At 43.4% G+C, this 21,136-nt stretch overlaps 1 protein-coding gene across 1 annotated transcript; it reads left to right on the top strand.

Moving 5' to 3' along the window:
• Positions 1-7,501: 7,501 nt before the first annotated feature.
• On the top strand, positions 7,502-16,460 carry LOC120874498 (pregnancy-associated glycoprotein 4-like). The gene is made up of 9 exons (XM_040255926.1): positions 7,502-7,597; positions 8,666-8,816; positions 9,793-9,910; positions 10,008-10,126; positions 11,318-11,511; positions 12,433-12,549; positions 14,221-14,362; positions 14,450-14,548; positions 16,241-16,460. The coding sequence occupies exons 1-9, from the start codon at positions 7,545-7,547 to the stop codon at positions 16,388-16,390; spliced, it is 1,143 nt and encodes a 380-aa protein (XP_040111860.1). The 5' UTR covers positions 7,502-7,544; the 3' UTR covers positions 16,391-16,460.
• Positions 16,461-21,136: the final 4,676 nt, after the last annotated feature.

The following is a 21,136-nucleotide window of genomic DNA, read 5'->3' as shown; positions in this document are numbered from 1 at the left end:
GTGTGCTTAATTGCTCAGCTGTGTCTGAATTTTCAACATATGGACTGCAGTCTGCCAGGCTCATCTTGCCATGGGGATTCTCCAGACAAGAATATTGGAGTGGGTTGCCATGCCCTATCCAGGTACACAAGATTTAAAATGTTTCTTTTATTGTTTGTGTTGTTTTTTATGTATTATTTGTGTGAAAAGTATCATAAAGCTATTAAGCTAGAGTAATATATAGCCAATTTTCTTAGTTGGCTACCTAAGTAACTTCGCTGGATTTATGAAGAAATTGGGATTTTTGAACCCAAATTTAAAATGTAACTTGTTCATATACATTGAGGACCTTAGAGGCCTTGCCCCCTGGAACTTACCATCATTTGGGTTCTGTGGGATGAGATCAGGTAGTTATAATTCAGAAGTTACCAATGGGGAAGCATGGAGATTCCTCAGCAGAGACCCAAATTTGGGTGATGAATCATCTCTCGAAAAAAATTCTGGGAACTAGATATGCCAGCACTCTTAGACAAATTTTGTAGTATTTTAAATATTTTTTAAAGCAGGTCATCTTTTGGATGACCTGCCATTTGGTCTATGGCTTGGGATGATACCCACAGTTAGAGTGGAATCAAAGGACCTCTGGGGAACACTGTCCCTCTCCCTTTGACTCATTAGGAGTGAGTAGAGCTCTCTCCCCTCCACATCTGGAGCAGGAATTCCAGCAGGAAGGATGTGACTTTCAAGTTTAACCGGAAGACTCAGGAAAGTCTGGCCTTCTGGTAGGCGCTATTCTTTTCCCAGTGTTTCTTCCTTCCCTCCTCGGTCCTGTGCACACTGCCCACCTCCTGGTTACTGGGTTCTGAATTTTTCTGCCCTTCACTTGTAGATATCTAGGCAGTCCCACTTGTGGCTCCCTCCATACCCAGGCCCAATCCCTTACCTGCAGATCACACTAAAGGAAGGAAAACCAAGACGGGTCTTCCCAGTCCATTCTTCCTAAAAATGTCCACATTCCTTCTTCTTCCAGACCCTGTCCTGAGTCATCAACATCTTCAGCTAGATGACTGAGCTTAGGAGAGGAATGGAGATGCAGATTGGGGAAGTGGATGGTAAGGTTTTCAGTTGTGGGGAACAGTTTTCAGATGACAAGAGATGAATTGGAGTAAGGAGCATGTGGTCCTCCAACCAGTCATTCATTGGGGACCTGCCTAAATCTGTATTCTTGAACTCCTCAGGGTATCACTAAGATAGAACCTTCAAAATGGACTTTCCATAAACCTCTTATGCAACAAATTTCAAACATAACAAATATAAGAAAGAAGAGTATCATGAACCCTATATTTCATCATTTGGCATCAGTAACTACAAAACTATCCTCTTAGTCCCACAGGCTGTCATAGACTGGAAACTATGCAACATCAAGGTGGTGGCCAACTGAGGTCCCAGAGAAGACATTCTTGACTTGCATCAGTCTTTTTCTTATTGCTATCTTCTCACATGTGGTTGCAGAAGGGAAAGAAGAGAGAGAATAAGAGAAAAAGAAGGAGAGGATAATCCCATCATGAGGGACCACCATCAAAACTCCATGTCAACCTCTCTACCTCCCAAATGCCCTACTTCCTAATACCATCACGTTGGCAGTCAAGTGTAGACACAATACAATCCATAGCAGCTTTTCCCTGAAGTATTTTAGGGACAAGATGAATATTTCACCAAATCTACATAATGAGTATCTGTGGTAGAATGATAGGATATGAAAAAAATGCTCTTTTTTTCCCCCAAAAAATGAACATTTTATATCCAGTCCATGTACAAATTCCCATGATGCTCAAAAAGCTGATGTCTTTTCACAGTTCATTGAAAGAATGTAGTCACATGTTGCACTTGGTTGTTCTCATTTAAGACTAAATAACTGTTTCTCTCCCAATTTTAATGTCATTCATTTGTTCAGAAGCTGGGTGGAAGCAGGGTGGTTTGTCTTACAGAATGTCCCACTATTGGTTTTAGAGCAGGAGTCCACAATACCAGCACAGTGGGTCAGGACCAGTACCAGTCCTTGGTCTACTTGGAAGCAGACGACCACAGAAGGAGGTGAGCTGCAGGCCAGTGAGTGAGGCTTCATCTCTATTATAGCTGCTCCCCATCACTTTCTCATCACCCCCAGAAGGGGGAGTCCACCTTGTTTTCCTGGAACTGTTTGTAGTTACATAACCTATGCTTAATAGAAACAAAAATAGCTTAAATATTGATGATTATTTTCCTTTCTCAGTGCTCAGAATGGTGAGTTGGTGTCCTAGCAGTCTATCACAGTGACAAATTAGATGTTTCCTATTAACATTTGGACACATTCGGCCCGCTTGAAATTCAATATTAAAAAACTAAGATCATGGGATGCAGCCGCATTCTTCACAGCAAATAGAAGGATAAAAGTTGGAAGCACTGACAGATTTCTTCATTTTAGCTTCTAAAACCACTGTGGATGGTGCCTGCAGCCATGAAATCAGAAGACATTAATTTCTTGGCAGAAAAGCTATGAGAAACATAAACAGTGTGTTGAGAAGCAGAAGCATCATTCTGCCCAACAGACTGGTAGATGTCTGGCCTTTTTGTTTGGATTCCTAAATATTCTGCCCAGCCCCCACTGGTCTTTGAAGTCCCTCTGTTTTCTGGTCCTTCATGATTCCCAAGATTATTTTGTGCATTTCTCTACCCAGTCCTGAAATTAGCCATCTTTTTAAGATCTTCTGATGGGAAATCTATTTAGAAGCTACATGTTAGACTTCAGAATAGGCACTGTCATCAACTTGTTAGTACTTCCAGGCTTTACAGTGGTTGGAGGAGGAAGTACCCATTTTCCTTAAAAATTAAAATAAAAAGGAATATAATTAGTTGGTACAAACTTATGCTTTCAGTTCAAGATTTAAGACAGCAGGCTTTGAATTAAACTTCTTTGTTATGTGTGAACCTTTTTTCCTAGCCACTGAAAGGCTTACTTTAAAACATTAGTTTTAACTATCATCTTGCTTTTACCTGTTAACATACATACGATTCTATCACAATAACAGAAACAATATGAGGAACAATAAGTGGTTGAATTTTTGCTCACCTCAGCTGCAATGGCAGTGCAGATGCATGGCGGCTACAACGGCAGCACAGAAGTGTGGCAGAGAGGAACTACCTCAAGTCCAAATCAAGGGCACCAACAAAGAGGAGCTACCCTACTTCCAAGGTAAAGAGCAGCGGCTGTGATTTTTGGAGAGCAGTGAAGCGATACCCCACATCCAAGGTAAGAAAAATCCAAGTAAGACGGTAGGCACTGAGAGAGGGCATCAGAGGGCAGACAGAGTGAGATCACATGCACAGACAACCAGCCAATCTGGCACACGGACCAAAGTCTTGTCTATCTCAATGAAACTAAACCATGCCATGTGGGGCCACCCTAGATGGATGGGTCATGGTGGAGAGGTCTGACAGAATGTGGTCCACTGGGGAAGGGAATGGCAAACCATTTCAGTACTCTTGCCTTGAGAACACCATGAACAGTATGATAAGCAAAAAGATAGAACACTAAAAGATGATCTCCCCAGGTCAGTAGGTGCCCAATACGCTACTGAAGATCAGTGGAGAAATTACTCCAGAAATAATAAAGGGATCAAACGAACAAAAAAAAAAAAAAAAGACAACACAGAGCTGTTGGTGGGACTGGTGATAGAAGCAAGATTTGATGCTGTAGAGAGTAATATTGCATAGGAACCTAGATTGTTAAGTCCATGAATCAAGGCAAATTGAAAGTGATCAAACAGGAGATGACAAGAGTGAACACAGACATTCTAGGAATCAACGAACTTAGATGGACTGGAATGGGTGAATTTAACTCAGATGGCCATTATATCTACTACTGTGGGCAGGAATCCCTTAGAAGAAATGGAGTAGACATCATGGTCAACAAAAGAGTCTGAAATGCAGTACTTGGATACAGTCTCAAAAATGAGAGTATGATCTCTGTTCGTTTCCAAGGCAAGCCATTGAATACCATGGTAATCCAAGTCTATCCCCCCATCAATAAGGCTGAAGAAACTGAAGCTCAAGAGTTCTATGAAGACCTACAAGACCTTCTAGAATTAACAGCCAAAAAATACGTCAATTTCATTGCAGGGGACTTGAATGCAAAAGTAGGAGTCAAGAAACATCAGGAATAACACGCAAATTTGGCCTTGGGGTACAAAATGAAGTAGTGCAAAGGCATTATGCCAAGAGAACGCACTGGTCACAGCAAACACCCTCTTCCAACAACACAAGAGAAGACTCTACCCATGGACATCACCAGATGGTTGGGACCAAAATCAGATTGATTATATTCTTTGCAGCCAAAGATGGAGAAGCTCTATATAGTCAGGAAAAACAAGACTGGGAGTTGATGGTGGCTCAGATCATGAACTCCTTATGTCAAATTCAGACTGAAATTGAAGAAAGTGGAGAAAAGCACTAGACCATTCAGGTATGACGTAAATCAAATCCCTTAGGACTATACAGTGGAAGTGAGAAATAGATTTAAGGGACTAGATCTAATAGACAGAGTGCCTGATGAATGATGGATAGAGGTTCATGACATTGTACAGGAGACAGGAATCAAGACCATCGCCAAGGAAAAGAAGCCAAAAGAAGCCAAATGGCTGTCTGAGGAGGCCTTACAGATAGCTATGAAAAGAAGGGAAGCAAAAAGCAAAGGAGGAAAGCAAAGATTTACACATTCGAATGCAGAGTTCTGAAGAATAGCAAGGAGATACAATAAAGATTTCCTCAGTGATCAATGCAAAGAAATAGAGGAAAACAACAGAATGGGAAAGACTAGAGACCACTTCAAGAAAAGTAGAGATACCAAGGAAATATGTCCTTCAAAGATGAGCTCAATAAAGGACAGAAGTGGTATGGACCTAACAGAAGCAGAAGATATTAAGAAGAGGTAGCAAGTATACACAGAGTAACTGTACAGAAAAGATCTTCATGACCCAGACAATCACGATGGTGTGATCACTCACCTAGAGCCAGACATCCTAGAATGTGAAGTCAATGGGCCTTAGGAAGCATCACTATGAACAAAGCAAGTGGAGATGATGGAATTCCAGTTGAACTATTTCAAATCCTGAAAGATGATGCTGTGAAAATGCTGCACTCAATAAGCTAGCAAATTTGGAAAACTCAGCAGTGGCCACAGAACTGGACAACGTCAGTTTTCATTGCAATCCCAAAGAAAGGCAGTGCTAATGATTGCTCTAACTACCACACAATTGCACTCATCTCACACACTAGTAAAGTAATGCTAAAAATTCTCCAAGCCAGGCTTCAGCAATACGTGAATCATGAACTTCCAGATGATCAAGCTGGTTGTAGAAAAGGCAGAGGAACCAGAGATCGTATTGCCAACATCTGATGGATTATTAAAAAAGCTAGAAATTCCAGAAAAAAAAACCCACTTCTGCTCTACTGACTATGCCAAAGCCTTTGACTCTGTGGATCACAATAAAATGTGGAAAATTCTGAAAGAGATGGGAATACAAGACCACCTGAATTGCCTCTTGAGAAACCTGTATGCAGGTCAGGAAACAGCAGTTAGAACTGACTTTGAACGGTGGTGTTGGAGAAGAATCTTGAGTGTCCCTTGGACTGCAAGAGGATGTAACCAGTCCATCCTAAAGGAAATCAGTCCTGAATGTTCACTGGAAGGACTGATGCTGAAGCTGAAACTCCAATACTTGGCGACCTGATGCAAAGAGCTGACTCATTTGAAAAGGACCTGATGTTGGGAAAGTTTGAGGGCAGGAGGAGAAGGGGATGACAGAGGATGAGATGGTTGGATGGCATCACCGACTCAAGAGACATGAATATGTGTGGAGTCCGGGTTGGTGATGGACAAGGAGGCCTTTTGTGCTGCCGTTCATGGGCTCACAAGAGTTGAATATGACTGAGCAACTTAACTGAACTGAAGTTGTTGAATATAGTGTCAGATTTCTTTCCTTTTTTTCTTTTGGTTTTCTTTGGTTTTGTTTTGATGGACAGGATTTTTGTTTTTCCTTAGAAGATATTCCACTCTGAATGTAGAGTCATAAGTCTGAATTTTAAAGCCACTTAAGTAATGTGTTGTTGTAGGTAGCTAGTCAACAACTTGATGCAATTAGATTTATTAGTCTTTGTTCTCAATTTGTTCAGTTCAGTTCAGGAATTCAGTTGTGTCCGTCTCATTGCAACGCCATAGACTGCAACAGGCAAGGCTTCCCTATCCATCACCAACTCCCGGAGCTTTCTCAGGCTCATGTCCATCGACTTGGTGATGCTATCCAACCATATCATCTGTCTTCGACATCTCTTGATTCAATTTTTCCTAATATCAGGGTCTTTTCCAATGAGTCAGCATGTTTAGTATGCATTCAGTTTCCATTAAAATCAACCAACATCAATTAAATTCCTCTCTATCCCCACTGCACTCCGAATTCTAGGCCAGAAACAAACGCTGCAGACTGAAGGCTGATTCCAGCACATTGCTGTGGAGATATTGTTCCCACTATTTTTTCGGGAAAATAAAATTAGTTGCTAACATTAAAATCAGTAGATTGTACATAAATATCCAAACTTCTGATTTTCTTAGAAAACATGGCCAACTGGCATGCTTTTCGAGCATGGGTGAAGTGGAGGAAAGGCTGTTAACAGAGGTAAGGCCTGTGCTGCCCAGATTCCAACATGGCCACCTAGTCCTAGTATCATATCTCCTGCCTCCTGGGGCCATGACTTTGTGAGAACTAGACTTCTAGCTCTCTTAAGATAAAGACTACTTTTGTCTTGATCAACTTTGACTTTGAAGCCTTTAACCCAGAACCTAGCACACAGTTCTTCCTTGTACAGTTGTTGGATGATAGAAAATAGCTTGTGGATGCATCTGACATTTCTTCCAATACAGAAACCATGCAACTGAAGTACTGCTCTGCCCTAAATCTTTGATGTAGAATGGCATCATAGGTGCCCCTATGTCTGCCAATAGACCCCATACCTAAACCAGTTGTATGTCCCTGGGCTGTCTCTGAAGTCTTCACTTTGCCATTTGACAAGTTATTATCCTAGCAATGTCCTCGGCATGAAGAGGGCAATGCATATCTCACAGTCAGCAATGCATATCTCACAAAGTAGCTAGGAAGATGACATGAAACCACACCTGTCAAGCATAGCCCGTAATATCCATTTTTCATGATGTTGTTAACAGTTTTTTCTCCAAGTAGGCAAGGTTTTCCATCTTCTTAGATGTCCATGCAGATCAGCTTGATTTTCCAGCCAAGATTCAAGGAAGAGATTACAGCTCAATTCTCTGTATTCTGAAAAGCTTCAAAGTCCACTTGCCAAGAACACTGATGAAGGTAAAGTTTTTATCGAGACCTTTGTGTTTTTATCAGATCTTTTAGTGGCCTGAAGGGGAAAACTAGGGTAGGTCAGAGCATATATAACTATGGGCTCCCGGTCACTACTACACACTAAGAACCTAAACTTCCCTGAGTACTTGGAGCCAGAAACGAAGCATGAAGTGGCTTGTGCTCCTCGGGCTGGCGGCCTTCACAGAGTGCATAGTCAAGTAAGTATGGGGACTGTATGTCACATAATATTCCTTTCTCAGATTTTTCTTTCCATCTGATTATTCTTCCAACCATCAAATTTAGAATGGAAAGGAATATTAGTGTAAGAGTCTTAAAGTTCAACTCTGACTTATTTATAAGTAACTTGATATAGGAACTGCGGATCCCAGGGTCTTGGTGTAGATTTGGGTTGCACAACACTTGGGGTCCAGTCATGTCATGACCTGTTGAAGATGCAACTCCTTGCAACTGTTCATTGCACAGTCTATGCAGATCTTGATGTGGTAGTATGGAATAGCACTCTTCTACATTTTGTTCAACATGTCCTCTTTTTTTCCTGTCTATTTCAGTGTGTATATGCCTATGTCTGCATCTCTGTATCACTGTCATTTATCTCTCCATCTCTTTGGAAGTCACTGGGAGTGTATTTCTCTTTGTGTTGTTTGCTTTTAATTTTTAATTTTACTCATCTTTCCTTCTCAAGTCTCTGAATTTCCCTTCCTTGTTCCCTATATCTTGGATTCTTCTTTCAACTCTCTGTTCTCTTTCAGAATGGAGAAAGATAAACTGTCTTATATCTGACAAGCAGTGTGACCACAGCCAACTCAGAAACCTCTTGCATTTCAATTTTCTCTCTTGTAAAATAGAATAAGAGTCCTCCTTTTACCTCCTTCTTTGAGGTTCTTTGAGAAGGAAACAGTGGGATGGCAACAGCAATGCTAATGGCTGTCATTGTTGAGACCTCCTATTTATCAGGTACCTTATATCCATCACTTTGCTTATCCCCAAGATATTCTATTTGGAGTGTTTGTATTGTTACATTCCACCATTTTGCCGCAGGAGACACTGAGACACCACATGGTCATATGGCTTAACCAAGATGGCAGAAAAGAACCTGTATTCAAATCTATGTCTTTGCCATGGTATATGCATAGAATTCTGATAATAATGTGCCTCATAAAAATGATTAGAAAACACACAGGGCCATTACAATGACAGTTATACATTAACACTGACTGCTAATGGTAGCATCTTCTTTGTTTTGTTTGTCAAATGCTTGGTGAAAGAATACCTCTAAGGAGAGTGAAGACCATGAGAAAAACCCTCAGTGGTAAAAACATGCTGAACAATGTCTGGAAGGAGCATCCTTATAGACTGTCCCAGATTTCTTTTCGTGGCTCAAATCTAACTATTCACCCACTGAGAAACATCAGAGATGTGAGTATTTGGGGAGGATGGTGCTCCATAGGAGCCTCCTGATGCTCTAGTTTAGCATGGGGCTCATCTGGAGGTGCCAGGTGGGATGTTGGGATTGGAGTTCCTGCAGGAGGCTTAGACACTGGAAAACAGGGACCCCACCCAGAGGAGAAGGCACTCTCATCCTCAACTGTTGGTCTTTGTGACTGGGCCTGGCCATTACCAGGTGGCAGGTAAATAAATATCCATTTCTATGTCAAACATGTCATTAGTTTGAGGGTGATTGTTCCTTAGGAACTAGGTGAGCCACTGTTACAGATGAAGAGTGAGGCATCAGTGATCAAAAGGCACAACCAACTGCAAAGCAATTGTGAATCCCCAGGCAGAGGAATTCAGTTTCCACAGATGCAAGAACAACAGCAGGAAAAAGTTACTGAACCTGTATTCCGTGTATGTCCATAAGAATCTAACACAGTGCTTACTGTTTTTTGATTAGAAAAGGGCTTATTTTGTCTTCAAAAATGTCCATTCCAGCCTGAGTGATAGGCAAAGAGTAAATACATGTCAAATGAAAGGGTCACCTGTGTGGTATTGATTGGATGTGGTCTGAGTTTAGAGGCAGTGGCTGGGGTTGGTCAAGAAGGACCTCCTGGAGAAGGTGGTGCTAAGGCTTGGTTTGAAGAGACTACAGAGCTTCCCAAATGAAGGCACCAGGGCTTCTCTGGGTGTCCAGCAGTACTGGAGGCCCAGTGGTTATGCCTCTGTTCTTCCCATGGAGGAGGTACCACTTCAATGCCTCTTTATAGAGTCAATATCTTGCATACAATGTATCACAGGAAAAATATATCAAATGCAGATACCTCTGTGAAGAAAGTCTGTGAAATGAACGGTGGTTAGAAAGTAGTATCAAAAGATATGTGACACCAGAGGGAGTCATCAGTGTGGGAATAGAGGGCAGCCAGTTCTGCACTAACCCACTTCCTCCTTCTCCATATAGATATTCTATGTGGGAAACATCACCATTGGAACACCCCCTCAGGAATTCCAGGTTATCTTTGACACAGGCTCATCTGACTTGTGGGTGCCCTCCATCGATTGCAATAGCTCAGCCTGTTGTGAGTACAGACACCCCTACCTGGGCCATCTTTCACTTGCCCTGCCACCCTCTTTCCACCCTTGGCACCTGATGACACTCATCTCTTGTGTCTGCAGCTACACACGTTAAGTTCAGATATCGTCAGTCTTCCACCTTCGTGCCTACCAATAAGACGTTCAGGATCATCTATGGATCTGGGAGAATGAAAGGAGTTGTTGCTCATGACACAGTTCGGGTAACAGTGTAACAAATGCTGAGTCAGGACTGGATATAAGGCGACCACTGCTTGCAAAACAGATGCAGGACCATCTGGCAGGACCCTTCCTAGCCTAACTCCCATAGATATTGGCCAACTTATCCACAGGATCACGTCTCTGGGGTGGTAGTGCCCATGGTGACACATGAGCAAACAGATTAACCCAGAGTGTGGCTTGAGGTGTGGACTTGCAGCTCCTCTGCCCATGAGCAGTTCAAGGTTCATTTCGCTCAGAGCGAGAAGGAACAAAAGCACCCACTTTTCTATTAACAGACTGTTCCAGCCACTTTCAGGTGATAACTGGTTTAATTCTGCAACAACCCCACAAAGCAGTTACTCTGATTAGCTCATGAGACATAAGAGGAAACTGAGGTCCAGACAGCAAGGGCCTTGCTGAGGGCACACATGTGGTAAAATGTGGAGTTAGGCTGGTTTTTCAGGACTTAAGTTGCTGTGGGGTGTTTGGGGAGAGGATAAAACTGTTCTGGGGACCCTGGGGACAGTCAAGGGTTTCAGGTATCCTGAGTGCGAAACTGGAGGCCTGAGAAGTCAAGGGGCCTGATAAATGAGTTCTCACTCAAGAGGACCCTTGAGAGTCTAATAAACCTATGGCTTGCCTCTCCCAAAATACTTGGGTATTTCCCCTCTCTCTCTTTCTCTCTCATACACACTCACAGAAATATACACATATCCCCAAGAGTGAATTCCCAAGGCAGTAATTTCATAGAACCCTGTAAGCAAGATTGTGTTTTTGGCTTTTGTCTTCCTGACAGATGTAGAATCCACAGTACCTTACAGAGAATTCAGTCCATTCCTGTCATTAGGTCACAGTGATGCCAAAGAGAAGGCTATCTTGCTCTCAATTCTTTTGACAATAAGATGGCACCAATGTGACCTGGCCTGACTCCTGGTTGCCCCACCTGGACAGAAGCCATGAGGCCAATTTGACTCACTTGGGTGGTGTTTTTCAGCGGGGCAGATGTTTTAAAAGTCATAGCCTCTCTCAAATGAAATCCCAGTTCCCCTTCTACCTTGCTCTAACCATCTGTGGGCAACCAAAGACAGAGCCCAGCCTCAATTCTTCTCTAAGGGTCTAATGGCAATGCACCCCAGCCCAGTCCTAGCCCCACTTCACGTTTCTGTAAGTGGAAACACTCTTCTCTCTCACAGATTGGGGACCTTGTAAGTACTGACCAGCCATTTGGTCTAAGCGTGGAAGAATACAGGTTTCAGGACAGAAGATTTGATGGAGTCTTAGGCTTGAACTACCCCAACAAATCCTTCTCTAGAGTCATCCCAGTCTTTGACAAGCTGAAGAATGAACGTGCCATTTCTGAGCCTGTTTTTGCCTTCTACTTGAGCAAGTAAGTCTGAGATGGACAATTCCTTTCTCCAAATTAGCTGTAAGATGCTTTCAGTTGCAAAAAATTATAGAATACTTGATAAAGAAGTACCCAGAGAGTAATATAACCAAGGATAAGTATGGCCCGAGGGCCCTACCTGGCTTCACCACTGGCTTTTATAATTAAAATTTTATTGGAACACAACCCTACTCCTGGGCTCCAGACAAGTAACTTGGTCTAGGGGGTGAGTCATGAAGGAGGCAAAAGGAAGGCAACAGGAAACAAGTTGGAGGAAAAAGCATTACGACTTGCTTATGAATTTGATAAGGAAGGAAGGAAAAGGATGGTGGATATCTTTCCTTCCTCATTAACATTTAAAACAGAGCCCAGGAATAGCTACCCAATTTGTGGAGTCAGTGAGAAATGAAATTGTGGGACACAAAAGTGTGGGACCCCTCGTTCAAGAAATATTAGGCATTTCAAGACAGGGAGAGCAGAGGTGGGTCCCATCTGAGTGTGGGGCCCTTTGGACATTGTAGGTTACAGGCCAGTGGAGCCAACTCTGGGTGACCTGAACCCACACCCTTAGAACTCCCAGGCCTTGATTTTCCTGAAAAATGACAAGGTGGACACTGGGAAAGCCAAAACACTTCAGCACCCTGTCCTCTGAGGGTGTCTGAGCACTCAGGTTGCTGAAGGTCCAGGGCGTCTTCAGAAGACCTCGTGGGTGGAGCTCAGACAAGTGATTCACCTTCTATGCACCTCTCTGCTACTCACGAGACAGTAATATACCTCAGTCTGGCTCTCTATCTCTCTTGGACTCGATTTCTGCATCTGTACATGGGGACCTGATTAGGGCCTTGAAGTTTGGACCAGCACAGCTCTCAGACACTGCTGTCGTTACTGTCCTCCAAGGATACCCCCCCACACTTCTCTCTACAGAGACGAGCAGGAGGGCAGTGTGGTGATGTTTGGTGGGGTGGACCACCACTACTACAAGGGAGAGCTCAACTGGGTACCATTGGTCCAAGCGGGTGACTGGACTCTACACGTAGACCGGTAAGCCTCTCCCTCTGAGGGTCATCCCAAATGATGCTCCTGCTAATGTACATGGACAGAGGCAGACACACACAAATGCATTCTCAGACACACAGTCACACAGACATATATACCACCCACAACGACACAGACACACAGACACTTGGAAACATACAAGTAGACAAATATAACCTACACAGAGACATATGAAAACATGCATAGCTAGTCAGAGAGACACAAGCACTCACAGAGACACATACAAACACACATACAAACAAACACACAAGCACATAGATACACAAACAACCCATGGGTTCATAATCCCCAGGCCTTCTGAGCAAGACTCTGACCAGGATCTTAAAGGGTCCAGAGAGATCTGTGCTGCTGGGAGAGGGCTGCACCCACTACCCTTTGAGGTGGGAAGCATAGTTAGAGGACTCTATAATGTGGTGAACAGAGGATCAGGGAGAATTTCATCAGCCTGAACAGATTTATGATAAGATGACCAACTGTCCAGGGCTACCTAGGACATATGAAGTTCTCAGTACAGATAAATGTCATTTTAAAAACAGGGACACTCCTGAGAAAATGGGGAAACTGGTCTCCTTAGGGAGCAGCTACCCAGCAGTGGAGAGAGGTTGGCTGCAGTCTTAAGATGTGAAAGCAACTAATAAAAAAGGCATCCCATGTTCATGGGCACACAGTAAGGCAGTGCCTATAACAGAGAATCAGGAAGGTGGGATCCAGGAGTGACCTGAGGACAAGAGGCATAACTGATACAGTTCTGTGTAATACGCTCAGACAAAAGCTGACTTATCCTTTGGAGATTTTGTGGGCTAGTCATGTATTTCCTGGCCAGGGTCTCAGGGTCTGAGCTGGTTGTAGGACTAGTGCTGGGAGATACCCTCTCCCAGAGAAGCCCCTCAATCCCCCTACTATGAGCATCTGCTGCCCCTAATAATCTCCGTCTTCACTCTGTGTGCAACCTGTTATTTGTTCCCCACCAGATTTAGCTCTCTGGAGGTTTCCCATTGTTTTCTCAGTCTTCATTCACTCATTGAACAGAGAAGCATTGGGCATCCATGGTGTGTCAGGCACTTTAGGGAGGAAATGAGAATAAAACTCACCCTCACTCTAAGAAGGCAGATGTACATAAAGTGACTCGCCCACATAGTGAATTGTGACTTTGGTACATGCTAGACATGAGGAGGAGAAGGCAATGGCAACCCATTTAAGTACTTTGGCTGGAAAATCCCAGGGACGGCAGAGCCTGGTGGGCTGCTCTATATGAGGTCACACAGAGTCAGACACGACTGAAGTGAATTAGCAGCCACAGCAGCAGCAGACATGAAGAAGGGTCTACAGAGAATGACCAAGACAGGAGACTGATAACCACCAGGGGAAAGACTTCCCGAAAAATATATGATTAAGCTGGAATCTGGGAGATGAGAAGAAATTTGCTAGTCAAAGGGGAGTGGAGTCTTCTAGGAAGGAAGATCAGCTTGTGTCAAGGTACAAAAGATCCTGGTGTATTCAAGTCCTGCATTTGATGATGTTAGGAAAGGTGCTGTGTCGAGAGCAAAGGAAAAGAGGGCAAGAGATGAAGGGCTTTTTAGGAGACAGTCGGGAAGGGGACAACTCTGGGGAGACTCAGAGTGACCTTGATGCCTGCTTTCTTCCATTGTCTCTCAGCATCACCATGAAAAGAGAGGTTATTGCTTGTTCTGACGGCTGTGTGGCCATGGTGGACACCGGGTCATCACATATCCAAGGCCCAGGAAGACTGGTCGATAACATACAAAAGCTCATTGGTGCCAAGCGATGGGGTTTCAAGGTGAAGGGTCATGGCCCAGGGTCACTCCCAGTCTACACACACGACAAGGATCTCCATAGTCAACCTCTCACCCTCTCTCTCTAACAGCACTACGTTTCATGTTTTGCGGTCAATACTCTGCCCTCTATTATCTTCACCATCAATGGCATCAACTACCCAGTGCCAGGTCGAGCCTACATCCTCAAGGTGAGGGGACAATACTGAGGGTTGGTTCTCAAACTGGAGCTTGCAGGAAACCTTGGGCTGCTGCTGGGAGGAGCACGCCCTCTAGAGGCCATGCCACACCATTGCAGATGCAGTTGAGCCCTGTGGCTGGACCAGTGCCTCCCACAAAACCAACCACTTGAGAGTAAAGGGCTGTGTGGGACACTGATTTTCCTGAAATAAATGTGGAGATACCACACCATACGGCATGGTGGGAGTCAAGGAGTGGGGAACACTAAGGTCCTTAGTCCTCAAAGAGCTTTAATTCACTCTGAACCCTTGGATGCATGAACATGAAATTCAACTCTAGCAGTCCTTGAAATAGGCCATGTTATCAGGAGAATGGCTGGGGACAGTCCCAGTGTGATGTCCCAGCATAAGTTAACAGTCTGCCTTACCTTCTCAAGATTTTTCTGCTTTGAATGATAAAGTACATGGTCAGCCTAATCCTCACCTGCATCTTCCCCTTGCTCTGGACAGGTGCCTCCTTTGTCAGTTGGGGTACTCAACCCTTCAGTCGGGAGGTTGGATAATAAGGTGTATAAAGGGTGCACAGTGACTGCTCAGCCCTGGTACAGGGGAGAGGCTTCATGTCAGCTCCCTACAAGAGTTCAGAGCAGGCTGATGGACTCAAAGAAGGCTTTGAGGAAGAGAGGGAATTTCAAGAATTCTAAAATGACAAACTCATTGAACCATATGGAGGGTTGCTTGGTTCTAGGCAAATGTGTACTGGATTCTATGCAAATGGCATCTCAAGGTGGTCTGCACTAAGGCACTGGGGACTTACTAGGGCTGATGAGGGCTGCGGACTGACCAGTGGGGATGGGGAATGAGACTACGTTACCCACCCAAGCCTGGGGTGGCCAAAGAGGGTGAGTGTGGGCCGAAGGAGGCTTCTCAGAGTTCCTGAATTAAGTCTTCAAGAACGTGTTGTAGGCACTGCTCTATTTAAGATGATTAACCTACATTGAGTTACTTTGTAGCACAGGGAACTCCACTCAGTTATATGACAACCTGGATGGGAGAGGTGTCTTTGGGACCAGGATACCCAGATACATACAGTTCAGTCCCTTTACTGTCCACCTTAAACTCAGAATATTGTTAATCAGCTATACTCCAATACAAAATAAAGCTTTTTTTTTAAATAAAGTACAGATTGTGGGGATTCAGGAGGAGAACCAGCATTCTCTGCAGAGAAAACAAGGATCAGGAGTCAGAAGGAAAGAAACAGGGAGTGAGGGGAACTATGGACACACTTGTTCTTTTCTAAATAATTATAGTGAAGTGTGGCTGATCTGTGTTGCATTAAGTTCTGCTACACAAAAATGTGACTCAGTTATACATATAAAAATATGTTCTTCTTATTCTTTTTCATGTGATTTATCACTGAATATTGAATATAGTCCCTGATGCTCTACAATAGGACTTTGTTGTTTTAAATTCCTCTGTTTCCCCACCTCCCAGTCCTCCACTCACCACACCCTTCCTCATGACAACCTGATGTTTTGGCCCTCTTTGGTTTTGGATGAACTCTCATATCCCCCGCTGCTGAGAAAACCCCTTGATACTTACTAAAAAGGGAAATAAAACAAATAATTTTGCTGTGTCTGGATACTTGGGGGGAGTCACTAGTAAGGGCTCATGCTGACTGGTGTGTGTCTCTGACTCCCCCAGGATTCTACAGGCCGCTGTTATACCGCCTTTAAAGAGAAAAGAGTGAAGACATCTACAGAGTCCTGGATCCTGGGTGACGTCTTCCTGAGGCTGTATTTCTCGGTCTTTGATCGAGGAAATGACAGGATTGGCCTGGCACCGGCAGTGTAAATTCTTGGAGTGGTTCAGGAATCAGTAAGGATGCTCCTAACACACACTCACTCACAGTTTGGGCACTTCTGCCCAGGATTTGGTGTTCTGTACACCCTATTCTCAGTAAAGAATAAAGTGTTTTCCTCTTAATGGTGCTGAAACAAATGTCGCCTCTGTTTGTGTCTCGGTGTGAAGGATCTAGAACCAAGTTTGAATCAAAATTGAGAGAAGCCCTACTCCAGCTGGCTTCAAGGAAAGGGGAGACTCATTGAAATGATTCTGCGAATCAAGGATACAAGTATCGGAGCAAATGCAAAGATCTCAGTGACTGGAACCAAGAATTCAGAAGTCATCAATTCTCTTTCACCCTCGCTATTTCCCTTCTGTCTGCTTTGATGCTCTTAGCCTGGCAACTATTTTACTTAAGGCTTCTACACCTAGTGAGGGAGTTCAAGCTACCTGCCCTAGGGTTTTAAATCCTGAAGGCATCACCTAGTAAGGAAAAAGGATTGCAGACATCAGAGTTCAACGGTGTTCTCTGAATCATCCACCTCAGTTCACATGTACAGCCCCAGATCAACCATCCTAGCAGGGACAAGGTGTCTTATGACTGGCTTGACATGGTCTTTGGCCCTGACTCAGCAGCACACATGATTGTTAATTTCCTCCAGAACTACATGACTGAAACTGGGGAGAGGCAGCCCCAAGGATAGCAACTGGCAGATGGTCTAGGCCATGGAAGAGTTTGTGATGACACACAAACTCCACCATCTGCTCATTCGGAGGAATTATAAGGGGTAATGAAATAGACTCCCTTTGTCCCATCTCAGACGAACTTATCACTGGGCTTCTCCTCCAGGGGATGTTGGCTGAGGTGCTTCATGCAAAGCTGGCTCCCTCTTTTTCCCACACCCCAGTCACCATCTCTCTGCCACATATGCCTGCTCTGTCCTTTCCAGTCCTACATGGTAAGTGGTGGCCCCAGTGGATCCCTGAGCCATCCTCCTCCTCCAGGGCCCAGAATGCCCCTTCCTTGGCCTCCAATGCTGCTGGGGAGAATGCAATGCATGTATCAGGGAACCCAAGGTACATAGAGCCCTTCAGCTTTTCTGAGCTTCCTCCAGGGGTGGAGCTACAAAGTATTTGCTTGGAGCTGCCGTGGTTAGGCTCTTTTGCGGTGGAAGAATCCATTCTTTCCACCTGGAGGCCCTCAGTAGATGCCTCAGCTGAGTCAGCAGGGGTCACAGGTTGATGTCTTTTCAGATTGACTGGTTTGATCTCCTTGTTGTATAAGGGACTCTCAAGAATCTTCTCAAGCACCACAGTTCAAAAGCTTAATTCTTTGACATTCACCCTTTCTTATGGTCCAGATCAGTCATCTGTACATGATTACTGGAAATATCATAGCTTTGACACTACAGACCTCTGTAGCAAAGTGAGGCTCTGCTTTTTAATACACTGTACAGGATTTTAATAGGTTTTTCATAGCCTTTCTTCCTTCCAAGAAGCAAGTGTCTTTTAATTTTGGGCTGCAGTCAAGGTCCAATATGGTTTTGGAGCCCAAGAAAATAATATTTGTCACTGTTTCCACGTTTCCCTCATCTATATGCCATGATGTGGTGGGACCGGATGCCATGAATGTTGAGTATATTTTTCTGAAGAGTTTTTTGAATGTTGAGTTTTAAGCCAGTTTTTGCATCTCCTCTCCTCATCAAGAGGCACTTTAGTTCTTCTTTGTTTTCTGACATTAGGGCAGTGTCATCTTCATATCTGTGGATGTTGATATTTCTCCCAGCAATCTTTATTCCAGCTTGGGATTTATGTATCCTATATAGAAGTTAAATAACCAGAGTGAGAATGTACACCTTGTCACGCTTCTTTCCCAGTTTTAAATCTTTCAGTTGTTCCGTGTATGATTCTAACTGCCACTTTTTGACCTACATACAGACTTTTCAGGAGACAGGTAAGGTGATCTGGTACTCCCATTTCCTTAAGAATTTCCCACAGTTTGTTGTGGTCCTTTATGTGAAAGGCTCTAGCATAATCAGTGAAGCAGACGAAAATGTTTTCTGGGATTCCCTTGCTTACTCTATGATCCAATGGATATTGTCAATTTGATCTCTGGTTCTTCAAACCAGTTTGTACATCTGGAAGTCCTCAGTTCATGTAGTGTTGAAGCTTAGCTTGAAGGATTTTGAGCATTACTTTCCTAGCAAATGAGATGAGCAAAATTGCATGATAGGTTGAACATTCTTTGGAATTGCCTTTCTTTTGGATTGGAATGAAAATTGACCTTTTCCAGCACTGTGGCCACTGCTGAGTTTTCCAATTTTGCTGACATATTGAATGCAGCACTTTTACAGGCTCATTCTTTAGGATTTTTAAATAGCTCAACTGGAATTCCATCACCTCTCCTATCATTGTTTATAGTGATGCTTCCTAAGGCCCACTTGACTTCATACTCCAGTATATCTGGTTTTACATGAGAGACCCAAGCACGATCCCTATCCCAGTCTTTATGACCGTTTTTGTACAGTTCTTCTGTGCATTCTTGCCACCTCTTATAATCTCATCTGCTTCTGTTAGGTCTTTGAATTTTCAGTCCTTTATTGTGCCCATCTTTGCATGAAGTGTTCCTCTGGTATCTCCACTTTGCTAGAAGATATCTATACTCTTAACAATTCTATTGTTTTCCTCTAATTCTTGCACTGTTCACTTATGAAGACTTTCTTATCTCTCCTTGTTCTTCTCTGGAAGTCTGCATTCCATTGGGTATATCTTTCCCTTTCTCCTTTGCCTTTCACTTCTCTTATTTTCTCAGCTATTTTTAAGGCCTCCTTAGGCAACCACTTTGCCTTCTCACGTTTGTTTTTCTTGAGGATGGTTTTGATGACCACCTCCTATACAATGTTACAAGCCTCCATCCATAGTTCTTCAGGCTAACAGACCTAATTCTTTGAATCTATTTTTCATCTCCACTATATAATCATAAGGGATTTGATTTAGGTCATAGCTGAATGTTCTAGTGGTTTTCCTTACTTTCTTCAATTTAAACATGAACAATGTTTGCTTCTGCCTAAGCATTGCTTCCAGATCACCACCCACCACTCCCAGTGGGTGTGGAGCAAAAACACACAATTTGAGGACTGTTACCCTGGGTTTGTGCTCGTCTTTTCACATGCTTAGCTGTGTGAGCTTGATCAAGTCTCTTAACCTCAGTTTTCTCATCTGGAAAATGGGCACCATGATGATAATTCCACATTCTAGATTGTATGTGTGCCTGCAAAGAGGAACTGGCCCTGAGAGGACTTTCTGGGTTCCTGAGTCTGGAACAAATATGAATTATTCTGCACCTGGGGAGAAGGAAATCTTCTGTTTAGAGGTTATGGCTGCCATCCCAAGTCTAAACATTGATTCAAGTCAAATGATATCTATTTCTGAACCCTGACCCAGAACTCTGAGCCAATGTTTCTGTTTTCTGGGCTCACACAAGAGCTAATGATTACTGTCTCAGATTACTCCCTTCGTCAGCCCTACCACTCAGCCTTTCCTTGTCAATGCTTCTCCCCTAAAATCACACTGCAAGGAGACTCTTGGTCTCTTGTCAGTTTCCCACATCTCCAGCTTAGCAACAAGTAACTGTTATGGCTACTTTTCATAGCAACAACTATGGCAAACTGTACAGTCCACTCTCAGCCTGTTAAATGAATATTTCCCCATTTGGCCCCTCATGTTTAAATTATCTATATTTGCCTTAGTAACCATCCTATGCTTGCTGTTTAATGTAGAAATATGTGTAGACCTGATGTAGTTTTGTTTCCCAAGCATAATTCCAACTATGCAATTAAGTAACTAAACATTTAGTCATCTAACTACTGACAGGAATTGACAAAAGCAAACCACCCATCATGTATTTCTTGCTTGCCCCAAAATACCATTGAACTGATCTGCTTAAATAATATGATACATTGGCATGTACACTCCAGAAGGGACACTTTTTCTCTGGATTTGTTTTCCATCTAGTGCAGAATGTCTACCATCAGCCTTGCCCTCCAGCAGCTGGTCACTTAATTTTTGCAGACTCAGCCCACTCCAGATTTCTTCCACATCAACCAGTAAAATCTAGAGAACAGACTCAGTCAAAGTTCTCACTCCTGCAGAAAGCAGTTTTTTTTTTGTTTGTTTGTTTGTTTGTTTGTTTTTTACAAAACAATATTTGGTAACACTTTCAAAACCTTGTGCTCCTTGCCTTCGATTCAAGCACGTGCACCAGAGGATGGGAAGCCTCCCCTTCCACCTAAATATTTCACCATTCCCACCAGGGCCACAGGCTTGACTGGACCCCAAAGACTTCTGCCTGCTCCCTGATGTCCTCTATACATTAGTTTAGTTCAGTCTCTCAGTCATGTCCAACTCTTTGCTATATCATGGGGTGCAGGCGATGGACAGGTTTCCCTGTCCAACATCAACTCCCAGAGCTTGCTCAGACTCATGTTCATCAGGTCAGTGATGCCACCCAAGAATTTCATCTTCTGTCTTCCCCTTTGCCTTCTGTCTTTAATCTCTTTCCCTGCATCAGGGCCTTTTCTCATGAGTCAGTTCTTCACATCAATTGGCCAAAGTATTGGAGGTTCAGCTTCAGTATTGGTCCTTTCAGTGAATATTCAGGACTTATTTCCTTTAGCATGGACTGGTTGAATCTCCTTGCAGTCCATGGGACTCTCAAGAGTCTTATTCAACGGCACAGTTTAAAATCATCAATTC

This window comes from Oryx dammah, unplaced genomic scaffold (genome assembly GCF_014754425.2).
Source record: "Oryx dammah isolate SB20612 unplaced genomic scaffold, SCBI_Odam_1.1 HiC_scaffold_15, whole genome shotgun sequence".
Lineage (NCBI taxonomy): Eukaryota > Metazoa > Chordata > Mammalia > Artiodactyla > Bovidae > Oryx > Oryx dammah.
Note: the sequence above shows the minus strand (reverse complement) of the source record. Positions and strands in the feature narration are given on the sequence as shown.